Here is a 22,160-nt window from a genome sequence, read left to right on the forward strand (position 1 = left end):
TAAACACGGTTTAGTAATGCTAAATTACGGCAAAACATGAAATCTCACTAACAAAAAGTAATTAGTCTTGCGCTTTTTGGGTAAAAAATAAACAAGACATCAACACCTTAACAATATATCAACCAGTATCCAATACGGAGTAATACTTATATAAATAATCAATTATAGAAGAGTAACTAACAATAGTGATAATGCGGTAGATATAGTACATCAAACATAATAATCATGAAATCAATTATTAATACCTATGCAAAGTAAGAGGTGCGAAACTACCAATTACATTCAACATATGAGGGGACTATACGAAATAAGGTTATTTAATCAAATTCAATAAGATGCTCCAGTGCTATACATATATAATCAACCTTCATCATATAAAACTATTATGCAAAACATCATTAATCATAAATAGTTAATGTTGTATAATAAATAAATAAACATTTTTCATTATATAGTTCGTAAAGGGCATATGAATTAAAAAGAAACAATTTACTACTTATAAATCATAGAATAAGGTGTAGGTAAAACTCTTTTGAGTATTAATTACAGAAAGAAATGTATTATTGCGTGGGGTTGTACTAGTATTAAGTATTATCAATCAAATAATATATACAATAATTTACAAGCAAAAGTTAGGTAGGAAAGTTGCTAATTGATTTGCTCAACTTAAGTAAAGGGATTAATATTAAATATGATAATTATAAATTATATATAAACGATATATTCTAACAATTACGATAATAGATCAAAGAAATTCATATGAAATATGTACTCTAATTTACTTTATTAAACTTTGCACTCAAGAGTCGAAAAACCCTTGTTCGTCAATCTGATCATGCCTTTAATAATTTAGTAATCCTTCAACCCATTAATACTAAGCTTATCAAATCAACCAAAATAATCTGACACTTTATACTATTGCTAATAAATTAATAATAGCGCCATGGTATTATATATTTATATTAATACAAAAACAAATATTAGATCAACACAGAATATTAGATGACTAACAAAAAATTGGGAGGAAAAGCATACCTTTATTTTCTCGAATTGGCAAAATTGTCAAGGTATGATCATGATCGTAAATGTTCGGCTAAAGACTTGGTGCTGATAACGTGTTATAAAATAAGGAGAAATATAAGAGAGATTGAGAGAGAATTAATCAGTATCATGTTATTCCATGAATAGGGTATATATATATACAATACAATTAGGGTTTATTTGGATAACAATTTAAACCTTACATCTATCTATAATATTCTAGAATGATACAAGGAATACAATGTGCATCCACGCAATATTTCATAACATTACGTGCCTTTTTTTTTTTTTTTTTCTTTTTTCAATTAACCAAAAAAAATTAAGGAAATCTCTCTCCTCCTCCTCCTCCTTCCCCAGCCATCCCTGATCCTCCCCTGCTACCGCTTTCCCCCACCCCTGCCCACCTCTCCACCTACCACCGCTCCCCTTCGCAGCCTCCATGCCCACCTCCTCCTCCCCCACCTCCTCACATCTCTCGTGCTGATTTCTTGTTGCTGCTACTGCCGAACCCTACCACCGCGGAACCCCCGCCACCTCTGCCTCCGCCCAACGCCGTTGCTGCGCGCTTGATGTACGGTGTTGTTGCTGCTGCTAGTTTGTGACTTTGTGGTGAATGGTTAGTTAGTTTTAAGCCCTTACTGTTTAAAATTCAATCATCAAATTAATTTGTAATTTTGTTTCATAGTTAGGCCCTGTTTGGTTTAATGGAAAACATTTTCAGTAGAAAATTAGTTTTTGAAAACATATTTTCAAGGAAAAACACAATTACAAATTAGTTTTCCTTTGTTTGCATAAAAGAAAAGTCCAAGAAGAATAAAAAATAGGAGTGAAAATGTGAGGATGAATGAAAGGGAAGTGAAAAAAAGGAGGTAAGAAGGAGGGAGGAAAATGTGGCTTCCCTTATTTTGGGAAGGAAAATGTTTTTCATCATTAAGGATGGAATTTTCCACCCTTGGAAAATTTGTTTTCCACCCTTAACAAACCAAACAAAGGAAAATGGGTAAAAAATGGAAAAATCATTTTCCATGAAAACCTTTTCCATTAAACCAAACAGAGCCTTAGTGTAACTCTATTCTAAATTCATTGTGTTTGAGAATTTGTAACTCTGCTCCATTAAATGTTAGTTATTGTTTAGTTTCTTGTTTCTTTATTTCTATGTAAAGGTTTTCCTTTCTAATCACTTTTACTTGATTTTGAGTTGGTTTGCTATGGTATTTGATTTATCAACTAATACCCTGACCTAATGTAGTTTAGTCTAAATATTTTTTTCTCATGTATGGTATTGCTATGGCATAGTAGGTATCGTGTAGAGAATGATAAAACGATCAATGCATAAGGTTAAATTAATTTTGGATTGTAACCGATAAAAATGATCAAGGCATAAGGTTAAGTCCTATTCCTTGTTCCACTATCTTTATGAGTAGTCAAGTGATCGTTTAAATTGTTTTGTGGAAAACTAATGCCTTTCATTTATCATGTTTTGGCGAGAACGAAAAAAAGAACTTGGTAGAAGTAGTAGGTACCAAACTACCCTCTTATATTACCTTGAATATAATTTGGAGTTCCATGGATTAGAATATTTAAGTTCATAAATTTGATATTTGTGGTAATTATGTTGATGATTCATTGTATAAAGACTTGGTAGAAGTAGTAGGTTTTACGGGTACAATTGGCCTTTGCATTTACTAAAAAAAAGAACTTACAGCAAAAAACGCGGTTTATATCAGAACACCGCTACTTCAAGTTGTGGTTTTTAGCTAGACCGATAGGAAAAAACCGGTTTATTTTCTTCCGCTTACGTGGATAGTACGGTGGAATCAATAAAAGACTGATCATAGTTTGAAATGCGTGTTTTCCTAGCATTATTAGGGAAAGGACTCATATACATATTAGAGTCCATATTCTATGTAATTGTGATAAAAATGGCCGTCAGGCATAAGACGCATCTAGTTGTTCCAGATTGCGTGAAAGCTGTTTATGCTGATCAAGGCAATGACTAGTGTTGTTTCCAACTTCGTTAGTACTAGCTCTAACCCCTATTATGCATGTAAAGTTTATGGTAATAGAAGTTGTGATTTGTGAAGGTTATAGTACTCCTTTAGTCTGTTTCAGTTGCTTTGTTATGTGTTCTAACATAAAGTTTTCAACTATATGTAATGATGTTAGTGTTATGAACTTCTATTAAGAAGTGTTATTAATATAAGTCTTTGTTTATGTGTTAAAAAAAATTGATAATAATGTTATATTCAACTTGAAATCAAATCAAATTATACTCGTACAAGTGAAGAGAGAGACTAACCTGACAACTATAATGAAGAAAAACAAGAAGAGTTGGCAGTAGAATAGCAAGTACGACTTCCACAAATGTCTCTGATCTCATCTTTTTTTCTTCTTGCTTTCTAATCTTCAATTGTGTTTGTATTTTATTATGCTCACTTCGACATCCTAATCCAACTACTACTACCAGTAGTATTAAAAACATATCGTTAGGAAGATTTAATTGACATGCATGACACGTGTCAGCAGCTGAAGCACCTAAATTTACCACGGGGGTTCGGTCTTTTTTTATTTTTTACTTTGTTAGTCAATAGCCGGATACCAGGTAGATAAAAATCGCCGCTTCTTTCAATTGTATATTCTGACGATCATCAGTTTCTGTTGAGGTGGTGGTTTACACGGCGGAAGTAGTAGCAGTGGAGGTGGTGGTGGTGTTGATTATCTAATTAGGCTGCAAATACTTATAATTAATTTTCAAATTTAATTAGGGTTTTATTGAAATTATTATAATTGAAGATATGAATAATAATTTGTATGGTATATCATTCAATTGTATATTACTCTTTTGTTACCATTTAGTGACTAAGCCTAGAAATTTGCAATGACATTTCATTATTTTTTTGAATTGTAAAATTTAATTTATAGTGTGTAAATTGTGTCGATTTGTGAAGCAAATTATTAGTAAAAAGAATTTTGCTTTTTATATATAAAGAGGTTATGTTCAACTTTGGATGCAGCAGGTGAAAGCTTGATTCAGCAATATTTGGTGTCATGGCAACAAAGATGTTTGTAGACGAACAGAAGAAACGGACCATGGAGGCATTGGAACGCCGGTTTGCCGCTGCGAAAGCCGAGGCTCAGCCTCAAGTAAGGGAAAAGCGAAGGCGTGAGGAGATGCTTTCGAAGCCTGCCCCTGTCGGTTCTTCTATAGGACCTTCGGCTGAAGCATCAGCTGCTTCTGTGCAGAATGCTTCATTAAAAAAAGGTCTGTTATTATTTTTTTTTATTGCCATCAAAATATCTTGACATTTGTTTTATTACTTATTAATAACTGAGATTGAATTACCAATTGAATATGTATCAATAGATTCTTGAGATGCATAGATGAGTAAAATTGCTCCATTTACAGTATAAAAGTCCTCTTTTGTAGTTCTTGAATAGAAGTTAATAAACCTAAGATTGTTTCAATTATCTATTATGCGTTGTTTTCTTTTTTGGATGCATCCTTGCAATGAATTACCTTTGCTTAATGATTATTTTATCCAGTTATAATCCAATTTTTATTGATTGGTGAGATAATGCTGAAAGTTTTGCTTTATGTGGTTTTTTTGAACTTAAGTGCTGGAAGGAGAGGGTCTTACTGCAGACTGCAGATAATTTCGTATAACTGTTTTTCTATAGTATTAACAGGCCGCAGATAATTTTTTTTGGTCCCATGTCTGGATAAAGATTTTCTGCCTCATGCTGTTGATTATTTACCTATTTTATTAATTTATTTGATGGAACTCACTTGTGCAAATTCTTGCAGACTTGGAAGGAGAGGGTCTTACTTACTCGCGTATTTGTGAGCCTGTGCATGAAAATCTCCTGACTACTGTAGAGGTGAGAGGGGTTGATGCATATTTTAGAAGGGAGTTTCTACTTTTTTTGGTACGTGTATGGGGCTTTTACTTTTTATATTTTTATTGGATTGTTCAGCTATCTAATAAAGACAAGACCGCAGTTGATAAAATTTTGCACGAGCTCCTTCAGAAGGGCGATTCTGCTCAGAAGTACATTCAGGGTTCTAGGAGTGTAAAGTTTGATAATTGGATTCTACTTGATAATTTTGTACAAGGGAATAATACATCTGTCGCCCGCTTACGAGCATTGCGTGCAAACTCCAAGCGTTCTAAGAGGCATATGTCCATGAAACAGCTGAAAAAGTGTGGGTCCAATCTGCCTCAGGACCTACTCAAGTGAGTGCTTAAATGATTTTTTTTAAAAAATAAATAAATCTGTGTATAGTAAATTTTCATCTTTCATTTTTACAGATACAATCATCTTTTTGCATATATTTCTAAATGTCTGGTTGACATATGTTTTCCTTATCAGTATATCAATGTTCAATGTGTCAAGCACTTTCATTGGGACCTTATAAAAGACGTTTGTTTTTCCCTGGACTCATTTAAGGACTTTAAGATCTTGTGAATGTTCTGATGCTAGTGGGGAAGAAAAAATATAGGATGTCAGTGAATGTTCTCATAATATCATCAGTGGTGATGAGGTGGAGATTGTAGTTTTATGGGCTGAGAAATGGTGATGAGAGAGAAAAGGCATGAGTTACTGTTTGGTGATGGTTGTTTTTTTATTTCATTTTATTTTTTATTTTTTTGGTAAATAAGCAAATTTTATTGCACCAAAAATGGGATACAATCAAGTTCCCAAGGAACATGTTGCTTAGGCCAATGCAGCCTAAAGAACAAAACCTATACAAACATTATCTATACAATTAGATTTTCAAGCCATTCTCTATTATGTACACTTAAATTCGAGATATCACACCTAACAACCTACTTTTAACCTCATTCTTTATGTGTTTAACTACAACAGGGATGTGCATGATCTTCTGCTCTCAATATGCTGTATTTCTCGTCTTCCAGATCTGATAAAACACAACCATAATACAAGTGTTAAGAACACTTCTCTGAAATCTTGAATGTAACCTGTTCTGGCTCTTGTTATAGTACTCAGGTGTACACTATTAGGCCCAAAACATCTCAGACCATAAGGCACTGCTATATCTGCATTGACAGAATAAGTGACTATGAGACTCATCCACATCTGCACAAAGTAAGCATAACTTCTCATCATGCTGCAGACCCACATGTATCCTGTCTCTAGCTTTTTCTTTTCAGTCTCTTCTGAATAGCCCGCCAACTGATGCTTAGGCAAAGCTTTTCTCTCCCGGACCAAAGAGCCACATCTGCATCTTTGATCACCAGCTCTAAACAATTCAGCATGCCTTTTGATGTTATACTTACCCTGCCAATCAAGGCAGGGGAAATAACACTCTTCAGCTTCTCCTTAACTTCACACACTTATATCCATTACCAACTGCAACTAGTTTTAGGTCTGTAATCTAGCCAATTCTGTCCTTTTAAATAGACTGCATTGTCCCATTTTACCTTTAGATTCTGATTCCCAAACCTCCTCCTTTCTTTTTACAACACACCTTTTCCCAAGCTACACTTCCAGGTTTATTACTATCTTTTCCATGCCAAAGAAAATTTCTACACTAAGCATTAATATTCCCAAAAATGGACTTAGGCAAGACCATTATCTGAGACTAGTATACTTGAATGCTCATTAAAACTGAATTTACCAGAACAAGTCTAGCAGCAAAGGACAGATTCCCAAGATTCCCAGAGCTCCAGATCTTAGTCCTAGCACAAATATTGTCAATCAAGTGTTCAGCTGCTGCTGATATCCTCTTAGAACAAATAGGCACTCCCATGTATCTAAAAGGTAAGTTACCTTTTACAAACCCTGTTATGCCCAGCATCTCTTAAACCAAATTTTCATTCATTCCAGTGCAGTAAACTGAAGTCTCATCAGTAGCTTTAAAACACACCCTAAATCCTTCATCAGCAACTTAATTGACTTCACCTCTCCTTTACAGCAGAGAATAAGATCATCATCAAAACACAGATGAGTCAAGCCCACTGGTTTGCACCTTTGATGAAACTTAAACCCTTCAATGCCACTGACAATCTTCAACACCCAAGATAGATATTCAATACAGAGCACAAAAGGCAAAGGTAAGAGTGGATCACCCTGTCTTAGACCCCTTTTTGCCCCAAAGAAACCATGAAGGGAACCATTAATCATCCAAAAAAAATCTAGGTGTGCTGGGTGATTTGATATATGAGAACGTGTAGCTTTCTTCAAAATCAGATTTCAGATCTTTTAATGAGTTAGAAAATAAAGACCCTCGTACTGTTTATTTGATGGAATTTTTTTCTGTAAAAATTGCTTAAGTTTGATGATGCTGATGGGCTATTTAGGCTTATTGACTTATCACTTTTATGAGTATATTTGTACTTCTTAGTCCGGTTTATTTGCTTTATTGAAGTCGTTTGTCTTTGATTTGTGTGCTAACACATTTGTCTCAAGACTCTCAACTGCTATAATTTGGTATAAGTTTAGTTATCAGTGTTTGTTTGCTGAAGTTCTTATTTTGTTCCCTTTCAAATATTGTTATTGGCTATGACCTTAGTTTTAGAAGTAGGTTGCGGTTTTCCCTCCACCACACAGGGACGTACATTTTGAGTACCTGATTGTCTTGGGTTGTTTTCATATATTTTTAGTTTCTGTAGTATCTGAACAATTAATAGTTATCACTGCATCAGGCTGTCTCTTGAATCTGTCCACTCTCCACTCTCCATTCAACTTTTTTTTTTTTTTAACGTTAGTTCTTGGGCCCTTTTTCGAGTTTACCTTGTCTTGTTTCTAGATTTGAGCTTTTTATGCCAATGCATGAGATGTGGCAGAAGTATGTAATGCAGCTTTTGAAAAACGGCGGGTAAGAGCTCCTCTTGTGGATTTTATTTATTTATGTTTATTTTTATACATCAATATGAAAAAGTGCATTAGTCTCTTTCTTACCTTATAGGGACATTTGAATTACATGTTCATATATTTCATTGTGTCTGTAGGAAAAATCATGTGGCCCACTCTCTATTTGTTGCAGATCTCCATGGTGCTATTCTTCGAGGTTTCTGATTTCATTGTGCTTTAATATATTATATACTCTATGCTTTGTATTTAATTCAGCACAATGCAATATTCATGACTGAAATTGGAATGTTTGATGTAAATTATCAGTAGGTTGCCTGATTCAAAATGGACTGTGGAAAGAGATTATAACAAACACCAGGCTTCCTAGTATTTTTTTTTTCTTTTTTTTCTTTGTTTTTTGGGGGGCAGGAAATGAAATAATTTTTATTCTAATAAGTGCAGCATACCTAGCTTGAGGTCAAGAGCTTACATAATGAGTAGTGGAAAAAACCAATGTGGTCTTACAAGTTACAACCTACCCAATTTCATACTTCGTATTTGTTTTGTTTCTCATTTGGGTCAATACTCTGAATAGCCTCTCTTTATCATGGTTGTATAAGCTGTGCAAGGTCTGGTCTCCTTTGAATAGTTTATGGTTCTGTTCATCCCATACAGATTGGACAGGTGCAGCCAAAGGCTTTACAAATCAGCTTTAATGCCTCTATGTCTTTCAAGCATTCCATTTCATTCCTCCTATATTTTACTCTTGAATTGCCACAGGCAGCATAGTTTGTACCAGAAGCTCATCACAAGATTCACAATGTTGCAATTGTGAAATAATTCCACAAGATTTTCCTACTATTCTTAATATGGATAAAATAGAAATAACCTGATTTTCTGTTTCAAGATTTTGCCATAGGTAATTGTGATTTAAACTAAATAACTTTTTTGAATTTTGAGCTATGGGACCAGAGAACTCTAGTCCATTCCTTCCATGTCTCCACCTCTCCTATTGATGGCAACCCTGCTCTCCCCCCCCCCCCCCCTCTCTCCTCCTAGATGTTATCCCTTCTTATATGCCTCCTTTCTCTTATTTTCTCCTTGATCAAATCCATTACCTCATAACTGACCCCTTTCCTTTCTTCCACTTTGTAACCAATCGTTTTGAAAGAACGATGAGCTTACAGATGCAACAGCAACTTCTCACTATAATTTTGTAAGAAATTCTCCAATTTCAAGTATTATAGAAAATCTTGAATCTCATCTCAAAATTCTACTTTAGGAAACCTACATAATAAATCTAAGAATCAAACAAATTTGTAGTTGTGTCTTAGAGTTTGTCTTATTTCTTTGTTTCTAAATAATTTTTTTATGCATAGCAGAAATATGAACTCAAACACAGTTTGGAAATTAGTTCATTATAGGAGGACCATAGTTCTTTAAATTCCTGTAAATTTTTGAGGGAAAGTGATATTCACATTAGCAAAAGTAGACCTTTTCTGACCTTCTGAGCATCCACAATGAAGCACTTTAGGTCCCAGCTTGCAAAATTAAATAGATAAGCAACAAGCCTCACCAATGTAGAGTAACATCAGTTGTAGCTCTATGAAACTATGTAGCTCTACAAAGCTACGTAGTTTCACGTTGAATGATGACAATAATGCAAGCAGTTTAATTGGGGCCGCATTTATTTAATGTTGTTGGTTTGATTTTTACCCCCTTTGTTTCGGAATAATTAACATACTTCCTCTTTCGATCATTAATAAATTGTACTCTGTATGTCTTACGTTGTGATTTTTTTTTTCCCTTCCTACAAATATCTTACTCTAAATTTCTACAAATTAAAGTGTCGTTTAGTGTTTATATTTCAGATTTTTTTTTGGTTCCAAAAATTTTGATCCACACTCATCCACAACTATAAATACTTATAATTAAAAGACAATTGCAAAGTTTGAATTGTATAAAAAAATAAATGAAAATGATAATTGGCATGTGGGACCTACTAGTACTCGTGGCTTTCCATTGAAGAGGTTGTAGCTTGGAATTGATATAGTTTGTGAATAGTGATGTGGCAAAGCAGAGCTACAAAGGTTGTAGTTTCTTATTGTGGATGCTCCCTATTTGTGAGTCTATTGCCGCTTCTTGACACATGTTTAGCCCTCTATGATTAATCACAGACATTAGCTCTCTGCTTTTATACACAAGACTATACATTAGTCTTTGGGGTTGTTAAGCTCTTCCATTCTTAATTGCCTTTCTTGAATTCAAACACAAAATATTACTTGCCCATCTTTCGTCCACACAAATTTGAAGCCTAGATTGCTTTCAGTTCTCCTATATGAGAGAGGCAAGGAAAAATTTGGAACCAAACAACCATAATCTTTTCATCACTAAATAGCCTGTAAAATATCGCATAGTGCATACCGTCAAAAGAAGCATCACATTCAAGAGAAATCCTTTTGATGGGGTTGGGGCCTGGGGGGGGGGGGGGGGAGGGGAAGTGACATATTATCTTGGTATTGGGTAGAAGAGATTTCTTTGATGCATGTAAACTTTCTAGGCCAGACTTTGGGCTTTGTCAAGGTACGCGCTGGTGCGTTGGGCTGTGTTCTGGAAAATAGCAGTTTTCCTCAGAGTCCATATTGACCAAATGAAGAAGGAGAATAGTTATTTAGGAGGGAGAGGTTTTGAGAAACAGGGGTTTTGTTAATGCAAGCGTAGGTTTTTTGAGTCAAGTATAAAGGGTATCTGTGAAAATGGTGGGAGCGGGTTTCAAACTTCTTTGATATAAGAACGAACTCAACAAATTTAGCGAATCCTCCACAGAATTGGGGCATCAATTACATGCCGGTGAGTAAATGATTTTTCATAAAAAAAAAAATAAGAAAACCTTGTCTAGAGCCAGCCTGTCTTGAAAGACAAATCCAAGGATGAAATGGATTTATTTGGGGAATGTTTATCTCCCATATGCAACTCGAGTGATTGTTAAAGCCTTATAGTTTAGTATCTACTCTTACAAGTGGGGGTGAGAATAAACGAATCCAGCATTGGAGTTAGGGATACAGATGGGGATAGGATTAATTAGATCTCTGATTTCTTGTGGGAGTTGGAGTGCTTATACTAGTTGCAAGATTTTTTTTCCACTTTAAATTATCTGGCCTTGGTGAGAGGGATCTCATCCCCAACCAACTATCAGTCTAGAAAAAAATTATATTGGTCCCACATTCTGTTAAAGGGATCTGTGAAAACTTTTCAAAATTTTCTCATACTCCTGCAGGTGTGAGACCCCTTTGCAGAATACTTAAGGCCTAACATTAGATTATAATATCATCCCCTTAGCATTTACACAACAAGGTTATATACATTTGTCAAGACTTCCCACCCTAATTTGAGATAGCAGGGTTTCTTAAGGTCTTATGATATTTAATTCCAAGCCCCCTCGCCTCTGCTTTTTATGTCAAGCAATCTTGTCCCAAGCCACCCAGAGAGTTCTTGAAGCATTATGGATTGGGATAAGATTGTCTGACCAAAAAAAGGAGGGGGGGGGGGGCTTGGAGGTATCCTAGTCAGATTAATTAATTAACCCTACAATGGGAAAGGGCTTATGCTCTTTTAACAAAATATGCAAGAAAATTAATGCAACAGTAATATTCATATTGACCGAATCGCTGCCCCAAAAAAGGTAACTAGTTCTCATGTTACCTGTTAGGCTGGTATTGATTTCTGTAACATAGGGTTGGAAAGGGGTCCTCATATACAATAGTTTAGAGAGAGAGAGAGAGGTGAATATGTAAGATCTGAACTAATCAATGAAAGCGGTAAGGGGAATAACTAATCAATGAAAGTGGTAAGGGGGCAATGTGCAATTATCTAGATATGAACCCATGGACCAGTCCGTGCATTATAAGGGCCTCCAAGCAATTTTCCTAAGCACTGACCTATCATGTAGTTTATTTATTTATTTATTTTTTATTATTATATTTTCTTAGACGTCCAGGGCATGTTTTCGAGCCGCATATTTTTATTTGATGTTTGATTATCTCCTGAATTTTTAAGAAATATTCAATTACAATATGCAATTTACCCTAGGGACAGGGAGTTCAAAACTTAGACTTCAAATTTCATAAATCATGGTTTTCTAGGTTAACGTTATAACATTGAGTCTTCTTTTGGACATTTGTACATGCACAGTCTTATGTAGTAATGTAGATCAACTTTTTTGTAATGCCATTACATAATAGAGTTTTAGCGCACTATGGGATGTAATTTTTTGACCCAATGGCCAATGTTTGAGTTATAAATTATTTCATGGCATGATAATATCATGGACTGTTACATGATATCCTAAATCATGGTCAGTTTTATAAATTCTAAAATTATGCTCCTTCACATATCACAGTTCATAGGACCACATAGGAATATACTGAATGATGTGATCACCCACTTATGTTGGAATATCCAAATTATAAGATTTCCGCTTAAATGAATTTTAAAGTACATTATGATAGATGATAAATTTAACGTTGAGAATCATAATGCATAGCCGCATAGGAATGAATCTAATGGTCGTATACCATTTCTTACGCAGATGAATTCAGTTTAACAAATTTCTGTGTAGTACATGCAATAAATAGTTTGGACTCAAAAGTCTCTTGGTTTGTACTTTGGAGTTAAAATATTCAATTTTCTTCTGCTCATATTATCAAATTTGCCTTTTGATATCTGTGTTTGTTATTGCAATTTCAATTGTATTAAATTTCTGTTTCATTTTTAAAAGTAATGGCAACTTGCTGATAGGATTGCTTGCAAAATTTTGTATGAGATTATTGCTTGTCTATGTCTAAAAGTGGAAACTAGCTAAGAACTCCATGGCAAAGGTGATCTTTTTCTATACCTGTTTGTAGCTCATTATATCCTTTTTTTATTGGCAGTGGTTGACTGCAAAATTGATTCTTTTATTGGGGTGGTCGGCATCATGATCCGTGAAACAGCTGAGACATTTGGAGTAGTTACACAAGAGAATAACTTTCGAGGTAAATACACAATAATCTGAAATGTTATTCATTTGTATTTAATAAATCTTTCTAGAGCTTTTCTTCATACTTGCTACCCCTTTTGAAAATTCAATTGTTGGTACCATTTGGATGTTTGTGTAAAATGTAACCATAAGACCTGTCCTCTTAGTTGTCTCATATGCCGAAGTAAAGGTTGTGGTAAATGATTTCGCTTCATGACGAGGTTTGACTTTTTCTAAAATGTTATCTGATCAATTTGCTTCTATTCCTGAGCTTTTGTTTTCTATGCTTAAAGAAATTTTGAAGGGACTGATCAATTTGCTTCTATTCCTGATCAATCTTTATTACATCTATCTTCACTCAATTATTTTTAGTTGACTTTTTTATTTGGAACAACAGTGCGTTTTTAGGTGATAATGGTAATGGACAAAAAAATTGAGGTGAAGTTTTGTTTTTAAAGAGAAGAGGGAATGAAATCAAGAAAGAGACATATTGAGATAGGAATAGCCTTAATTTTGGAATATTGTTTGGGTTGACAAATTGACTTCACTCCTCTCTTTCCATCTCTCACCACTATTCATGTTGCTCGACCACAGTTTCCTTGTTTCTAATAATCTCACCACTGACCTCTCACTTGTTGCCGCTACTACTTAATCACTCACTGAAGCTTTAGAGGTCCAATTCAACCATGAAAGCTCCGGATCGTGAGTTCTTACGGTTAAGTTTGATCATCTAAAGTCATGACTAATGATATGTGTATGCATCTCTCGTTCTCCCTTTTATGAATTTTTTTCTTCAAATTTTGGTTAATAATAAAAGGTAGTGGGTTTTTATGGTAGTGTAAGTGGTGCTGGGTGGATTTGTCGTGTTTGTGTGTGTTATTTTTATAGTGGGAAAGTGTATTTTTGGACAATCAACAAGATCAACAATCCCAATTTACCACAAATAATCAAGCAAATAATTCACCTAGCAAATAAACAATATGAACAGCAATATGGCAGAAATTTTAAAGCAAACAACACACGATATTTTTAGTGGAAAACCTTTTTGACGTGAAGAGTAAAAACCATAAGACCATTTGAGGAGTACACCTTAAGCTTCTCTTATTGATAATTTAGGGTAAAATATACCCAAATCAGTCAACAAAAGGTTTATACACCCACCACCAACAACAATAAGAGATGAACAATTGAGAGATAAAAGGTATAGAAATCAACCAAAACGCGGGTCTCTATCCAGCAACAATTACGGACAGCCTGTAGCAAACCAGAGCTTTAATGAACAATCCAACTGTTCAAATAGAGGTCCTATGTGTCCTCAATAGGCTAACAATTCGATTCTCAATAGGCTAACAATTCGATTTTTTTGGTAATAGAAGGCTCTCTTTGAAACCCTCTTTTTTCTGTTTTTAGATTTTTGTCTCCGTGCCACTCTTACTACCCTCATTTCATCGAAGGGTTACTACTACAATGCCTACTGAAGAAGCCACAAAGATAAGCACCAATCAGAAACTAAAGCAAGTATAATGTTAGCTATTGGGCCGTCCAAAGTGGACCAAATTTAAAACATATTTTACCAAGACTTAGGTTGGACCTATAGCTATAGTTGCGGTACAAGATGAGAGATTTGTGATTCTTTGCTATGAGCTCATTGACTTGTTTTTCCTAGCATTTACCTCATCATCCTATATTTCTTCCTCATTTGATGAAAACTCATCAAGAACAACACCATCATCATAAATTGGTACATCAACATCAGATTGTACCTCATCAATATCATCATGAATTTCCTCAACATTCTCATTTGTAGGAGTAAGAGAACAAACAATATTAGTAGTATTAGAAGACAAGTAGAAGTGTTCCTTGGACTCATAACCATTCTATATCTTTACTTCTCAATACCTCCTTTTTTAGGTCATATAGTTTGAAACCATACTCATCGCCATAACCAAAAAATGCACATGGGTTAGTCTTGGAATCAAGCTTCAGTCTTTGTGGCACATGCATGTATGCCTTGAATCCAAAGACTTTGAAATGCAAATATGAGGTATCACACCCCTTTCATGCTCTCTTAGGAATGTCAAGACCAAGAGGAATGGATGGAGAATGATTGATCAAGTACACGACACGTTATATCACTTCAGCCTAAAATGTCCTTGGAAGATCAGTGATTCTAAGCATATATCTCACTTTCTCCACAATGGTTTCGTTCATCCTTTTTGCAACTCCATTGTGTTATAATGAACTTGGTTGTCCTCTCATGTCTAATGCCATGCTGTGAGAAATAATACTTGAATTCATTCAAAGTATACTCACCACCATTGTTCTATTGTTCGAAGACAGTTCAACTGTTTCCCTTTCTATCATGGCATGAAATTTCTCTAGACCTCGAACACTTGCCTTTATGACTTCAACATGAACACCTAAGTTTTTCTGAGTAGCGTCATCAATAAACATGACAAAATATCTATTGCTACCAAGAGATCAACTTTAATGGGACCACAAACATTAGAGTGTACTAACTCCAACTTGGCTTTCTTAGAGACATCCTAGAAAAAGAAGCTCTATGCTGCGTTACTGCCAAACAGTTAGCACAAAGGTCAAGAAAAACAGTTTTATCAATAGGAATAAGTTTTTACCGGTAAAAGTTATAATCCTTGTCATTCATATGTCCTAATCTCCCGTGCCATAAGTTAGGAGAATTCTTCCCTTCTTCTACATTCAGCTCACCATTCAGCTCACTACACTAAGTATGTCTTATACAAAGAGCAACATAACTCGCTTGGAACAACCCTTAAACAACTTCCAATTCCATCACCACATATATGTCGGAAGCCTTCTTGATGAAGAACATTAGTAGACAATTTAAGGCGTACATCAGGAATATGGTGTATATTTTTCAATGTAAGCATGCACCTAACACTTCTCTTTTCATGAATATAACCTAACCCAACAATGCTTGCTGAGCTCTGGTTTCCCGTCTTCACACTACCGAAGTCACTAGCTTTGTAGTTCAGGACTACAAGCCGGTATTTACGTGAACTATCAACATGGTGACAATAGCTGCACAAATCAAAATGACCTCATCATCAGTTTTGCAATATTATAATCATCTCCCATTTTTTGCGAATCTTGTTCCTCAACTGGTTTTTTCTTCCAATAGTAGACCTGGCAATCCTGTCCCGACTTGATTAACCCGACCCGAATGACCCGACCCGTAACCCGAAAGTTGACCCGAAACCATTGACCCGAAAATGACCCGAACCAGAACTAGCCCGACTTGACCTAAACCCGATTCGAAATGGAGTTGACCCGAACATGACCCGATGACCTGAAGTGACCCGACCCGAAACCCGAACTTGACCCGACTCGAAATGACCTGAAACTCGAAGTGACCCGACCCGATTTTAACCCAAATTATTTGACCCGAATTGACCCGAATCCTAAAGTGAAATGGTGAATTACTTAGTTTAAGGTTTCCATTTTTCCTAAGTAATTGGTACTCACGATTTTTTTATATTTTTTTAACTTTACTTTATTTTTCCAACTATTTTTTTAAGTGAATTTATTTTGGTGACCCGACACAAACTTGACCCGACCCGAAATTGACCCGAAAATTAATCCTAAAAATTAACCCGACCCGAATAGACACGACCCGAACTTGAACCGAAGTGCTGACCCTAATTTGACCGAAACCCGAATCGACCCGACGCCAGAACATTTGCTGACCCGTACTTGACCCGACCCGAATGACCCGATTGCCAGGTCTATCCAATAGTAGCAAAACTTTTTGATGTGGTCTAGCTTATTGCAATAATGACATGTCCTAATCTCTTTCCCATCTCAGACCTCCCCTTTGAGTTACCACGACCATTAGGACCCTTGCCCTCGTTTATTCCTCTATTCACCACAACAAGAGCTTGTGAATTGTCAACTCCATCTCCTTTCTTCTTATATTGAACATGCTCTCTTTGATCACATCCAATAATAGCACACCACTTTTAGTAGAGTTACTAATAGTCACAACCAAGGTTTCTCAACTATTCAGCTTGTAGAGTTTACTAATGTTAGTAGTCAGCTTGTTAATGATGTGTTAAGATTCACTAAGATGCTCAGTACTTCTCACTTTTCAATTTCAGATTAACATGTCTCTTGATTAATGAAGGTTATGAGCGGACTTTCTTTCATGAAGACCTTTCAATTTCTTCCACAAGTCATATGGGCTAGGCTCTTGAGACACATGATTGAATATTTTATATCAATCCACGGTCTAATAGTCCCTAAAGTCTTTCTATTCAACTTTACCCATTCTTTTTTCATCCATTTTTTCAGGTTTTTGCTGGTTAAGAATGCTACCGTTTGCCTTTGTGATGTTTCAATTAGTTCATGTAAGTCATTGCAATATAACAAGTCTTCCATTATCGTTTTCCAAAGGGGGGATACCTTCACTTTGACTATTAGTAACTCTACTAAGTGGTGAGCTATCTTTTAATGTGATCAAAGAAAGCTTGTTCAATGGAGAGATAAGAAGAAAGGATATAGGAGTTGACAATTTACAAGCTCTTGCTGTTGAGAATGGAGGAAGAAGCAAGAGTAAGGGTCCCAGTGGCTGTTGTGGTTACTTATAGGGGAGGTCCAATTTTAGAGATGTAAAAAGGAAATAAAGGAGGACTATAGGCCTCGTGTGGTGACACTGGAAATTCTAATTCTTGGGAAATTACTTCCTTTGTAAAGTTAGGAATTGTACAAATGTGTTAGGTTATTATGTCGGAATTTGTAAATCCTAGGAATCCGGGGGGTGGGGGTGAAAAAATTCCCTTGTTTTTTGGGAAGTTAATTCTCATGAATTGTGATTTATTTCATTTTTGTTTTGTAATGTCAACCAACGACATTGCTAAAATGAAATTCATGGGGATTTTGAGTAACTATGGATATTAAAAACAACCAAACAACATCATAGTGTCTGATTAAAATTGCCTAACCAAAAAACACACACACACACACACACACACAGACGAAAGGTGTTGTTTCCCTTTTCCATTCTTGAAACCCCCAACACAAATACCCCTTAAGCTCTTCAAAACCATCATTACAAATCAACATCACCTCTTAAGTGTAAATGGAAATTTTAAGATTGATGTGTGAAAATTATTGTACAACATTGTTTGTAGAATTTTGTATACATTGCCAGTTTGCCACCAAATGAGCATAACCATCTTATTTTGTTGTTGCATGTGTCACAAAGAGATAGGGGTGAGGGAGAGAAGAGAGTATTTGAACTCAATAGTTCAATCATTTTTTCAAGTTACAACAGCAGATCAAAGCCCTAGACTACTTGAGGCTGAAGAATTCATATCAGACCTATGTATCATTGTTTGACTATTTATTTGGTTGAAATTTCCATATTTTTGGTTTATATTTGAGGTTTCAACCCATATTGGAGTTTTGATGATCCACTTGAGGTAAAAGAGTTTGAGAGCAACTTTGTTAGATTCTTTAATTTTAACCATGTATCTTACTCATTATATAAAATATTAATTTGTAAATGGAAATTACATTTTCAAAATGTCAAACTTTTTATTTTATTTTTATTTTTTATTATTTACTAATAGTAGAAGATATTAGAATAGGTATACGGACAAATTTTTTTAAAATAATTTTATCACCGATAAAAAGAAGTTATTAAGTTGTTACGGTTTAAATTTTATACTAGTAGCTTAATCCGTCGTTTACCTAGCAGGTCAAGGTGTGTCAGAAGTATTAAAAACAGAAAAGTATTAGATTAGTTATAGTATTAGAGGCTTATTGCCATTATTGGGAAGATATGTGTCAATAACAAGTATTTTGTGAGTGAAACACATGATGCAACTCTCTGTGGGGCTGTCAGGGTTAAAATATTTGATTTTATGAGAATGTGGGTTTTTGAAGTTCTGAGTAGTGAACCAGACAATGTCAGTTCGGTTAATTGAAAATCCATTACAATACAGCCGAACAGATTCGATGCAGCCATATCATTGTACCATGGTTATTATTGAGTGCTTGAGATTTTGTGTAATACTATTGTCTTGTCATTTATTGTTGACATTTGCAAGTTTGCAAAGTCTCTGACTCTTCAGATGTTGAGTTTGGAGTATTCCTTTACTGTTAATTTGTGCGGTCAATAAATAGCTGCAAGTTATCATGTCTTAATTCTCTGTAGATCTCTTTTCGTGATTAGTTCCAATTTCTATGTTCACTATTTGGTTTCCAATATCTAACCTTTACATTGCTTAAACTTCTACAGTTATTCCAAAACGGAACTCTGTTTTTGTATTTCAAGCTGATTACTGGAGAATCACATTGCATGGTGATAAATACACTTCAAGGAAGTTGGATGAATTTTAGTATTTTCAGTATTACATGAGGTATTTTTTTTCTTCTAAACATGCTTCAATTACACTTGTCTATCTTATCTGGTTATTTGTGCTTGATTGCTTGCAATGCAATGCTTGATATCGTATTTTGCTATCCCTTGCAGAATGTTACTGTGATGATGGTAGATTGACCAAAAATAAGCCAACTTTAAACTCGAGTTTACTGTGCTATGAGGCAGAGTTTGGATGATTATCGGGGGTTGTTACTACAGTGTGGAAAAGTCTACTGAGTATTTAAACTGAAGTTGTTAATTTGTTATCGACTCATGAGTCTTGCTCGATATGTTTGCAGAGAACATGAGGGTGCCATTTCTTGTTTGATAGTTACTGGAAAATATTGCTTATAACTTAGCTGAATGTGAAATGGCCTACTTGTTCTGCAATATTGGCATCAAGTGCCAATGAAGGGCTGTTGGAACTCCGTCAGATGGTGAGATGCAAAGATAATCGGACATTGTGGCAGTTACAGGGAGAATGTGAGATCCTTCTAATGATAGTCAGGAGATCAATATATTGTTGGTTAAAGGCTTGAGGTTTTGCTAATATATCTTATTGGTGTGAAATTTTGAGTAAGACTGTCAGAGATCAATATAAAGCCTTTTACATATAGCTTGTACTACAATTTTTGTGTGGAAATTTTGTTATATCATCTGGCCGTTTGATTTATTTATTTAATATATAGAGAAAAGTCTAGGCTATTTCCTAAGATAGTATATAAGTAGCAACTTTTGGGATGAAGTTCACGCCAATAATTACTCTACCTATGAATGACAATAACAAGTGTATTAATATGAGGTCTAAAGTCACAATAGTCTTGTAGGTATTTGGAGACTTGTACTAACAAGAGGTCTAAAAGTACTAACGATACTTGTTCTTGTCATTAATGATAAGAGTAATTGATTCATTATGTTCATTGTTGAAGATTTTTTTTTTTTTTTTTTTTTTTTTGAATTATTTCTTCTCAATTTCCATTACCAATTTTTTTTTTTTTTGAAATACAATTTCCATTATTATTAAAAATTATAGTAATAATAATAGCAATTTCCATTACTATTATTAGTAAGTAAAATTCAATTCAAGTGAGTTTAGCTAGCTAGAGTGGTTTCACATTTGATAGTTTAGATTGGGTGAACGGTTGCGGGTTTGTTTTATATTTTGAAAACTAATTAATAATGATAATTTTAAAAACTGACAATAAAAAAGTGCAAACACTTTTTACTTGTTTTCTGTTTTTGGTTTTTGTTTTAAAATAAAAAGAAAACTGAATGCAAAAAAAATGAAATCCAAGCTATTAGTGTTTTGTGGTGTTGAAAAACATTTCTTGTCATTTTTGTGGTGTTAAAGTCAATTTTTTTCTATATTTTAATAGTAAAATCAATTCCTTCATAAATAAGACATCTACGTGGTACAAAAGAAATATTTGCTCTGTTTTACAATGTAAACAACCAACTTAATTGAATTTTAAAACATGGTACCTAATCTATCCCTATTCTCGATGTTAAAATTATTTTAATAAATTTATTTGTTATCCCTCATTAATCACCTCTTACAAATGTGTACCTAAAGGATGTGTTACAAGTATAAGAAAACGGAGAAAGTATGAATTTAATTAAAGAATACATAAAATATTCCTTCATCAAAATTACAATTGTTGAATATATCCTACTCTTTATTTTGTAATAATCCTAACACTTTACTTTTACGTCCGATTATAATGCTTCGTAATTGGAACACTTTATTTGGTAATGACCACACTATTATTTAATTATTTCTCTTTTGGACTTACTTCACCTGGACAAATATTATATTTCTCTCTTTGACCAACCCTACTTACATTATTATTATTTTTTATTAATTCTCTTTCCTCTTAATAATACTTTATATTATGAAATCCCTTTTATTCCCTATTCTATAGTTTTTCCTAATTTTTTTCAATGTCTAGGTTATAATTATTATGGAGGGAGCACATTGTGGTACATCTCTAGCACCATATTGTAGGAATATATAATCTTTTTCGAAAAGATGGTCTCAAGATCTAATGTAGTCACATGGATAATTTCATCTGATTCATTTGCTAAAAAACTAAATATTCTTGCAATACCATTTGATTTTATGTTAGTAAATCAAATTTATGATACCTTGTATATAATCAAATAGAGATGGCCGAAATTGGTCAAATGAAAGAAATTTGACTATTTTAGTCTTAAAGCAGAGGTGATCATGGCCTCACGAGTCAGCGTGAGGGCGGGCCTTGGCTAAAAAAATGGCCCATTTCAGGCCAAGCTACAGGTCGAGAAAGGCCCAACTTTTTGTCGAAAAAAATGCCCAAAAACTAGTAATTTGCACTAAAATAGCGGTTTTTTCAGTTCAAAATTGAACCAGGCCTAAATTTTAACTTAAATGTACTTTTAAGCTACCCAAAAGTACATTTTTGTTCCTACACCCCACGGCAGGGAACACTGCCTACACCCCCCACCCTCTGCGCGTGCCCCGCCCTCGCCCTTTTTCATATATGAATTTCCTACAAATTTTTATAACATGTTCATTTTTGTATTGGTAAATGTTCATTTATGTATCATTAGATATTCATTTTATAACAAGGAGTTTTTGTTCAAATTAATATATTTTTTGAATTGTAGTTTAAGAATTTTCTATAAAATAAAAATGAGAGGAAATTTATTTATAAGAATTACTGCGTTCAAATCATTTTTAATACAAGAAGTATTGAATCATCTAATGTTCATTTTTTGTTTATTCTTGTTTCAACAAATGTTCATTTTTGTATCATCAAATGATCATTTCAAATCTATGTGTAAGTTTCATAGTAAGATGTATGCAAATACATACGTCTTAGAATTATTATTTAAATAAAACGT

The 22,160-nt window shown here is 34.4% G+C and overlaps 1 protein-coding gene across 2 annotated transcripts; it reads left to right on the forward strand.

Annotated features, from left to right (window-relative positions):
* The first annotated feature begins 1,417 nt into the window (after nucleotides 1–1,417).
* LOC145570500 (ribonuclease MRP protein subunit POP4-like) lies at nucleotides 1,418–20,188 on the forward strand. 2 transcript variants are annotated; one of them, XM_081629615.1, is made up of 9 exons: nucleotides 1,418–1,657; nucleotides 4,059–4,303; nucleotides 4,847–4,920; nucleotides 5,017–5,276; nucleotides 7,814–7,882; nucleotides 8,016–8,074; nucleotides 12,789–12,890; nucleotides 19,155–19,275; nucleotides 19,389–20,188. In XM_081629615.1, the coding sequence occupies exons 2-8, from the start codon at nucleotides 4,090–4,092 to the stop codon at nucleotides 19,253–19,255; spliced, it is 879 nt and encodes a 292-aa protein (XP_081485741.1). In that variant the 5' UTR covers nucleotides 1,418–1,657; nucleotides 4,059–4,089; the 3' UTR covers nucleotides 19,256–19,275; nucleotides 19,389–20,188. The 2 variants fall into 2 exon arrangements, with proteins under 2 accessions (XP_081485741.1, XP_081485740.1); XM_081629614.1 differs by having other exon boundaries at nucleotides 1,419–1,657; nucleotides 4,056–4,303.
* Nucleotides 20,189–22,160: the final 1,972 nt, after the last annotated feature.

This window comes from Chenopodium album, chromosome 12, assembly GCF_948465745.1.
Source record: "Chenopodium album chromosome 12, dcCheAlbu1.1, whole genome shotgun sequence".
NCBI classification, from domain to species: Eukaryota; Viridiplantae; Streptophyta; class Magnoliopsida; order Caryophyllales; family Amaranthaceae; genus Chenopodium; species Chenopodium album.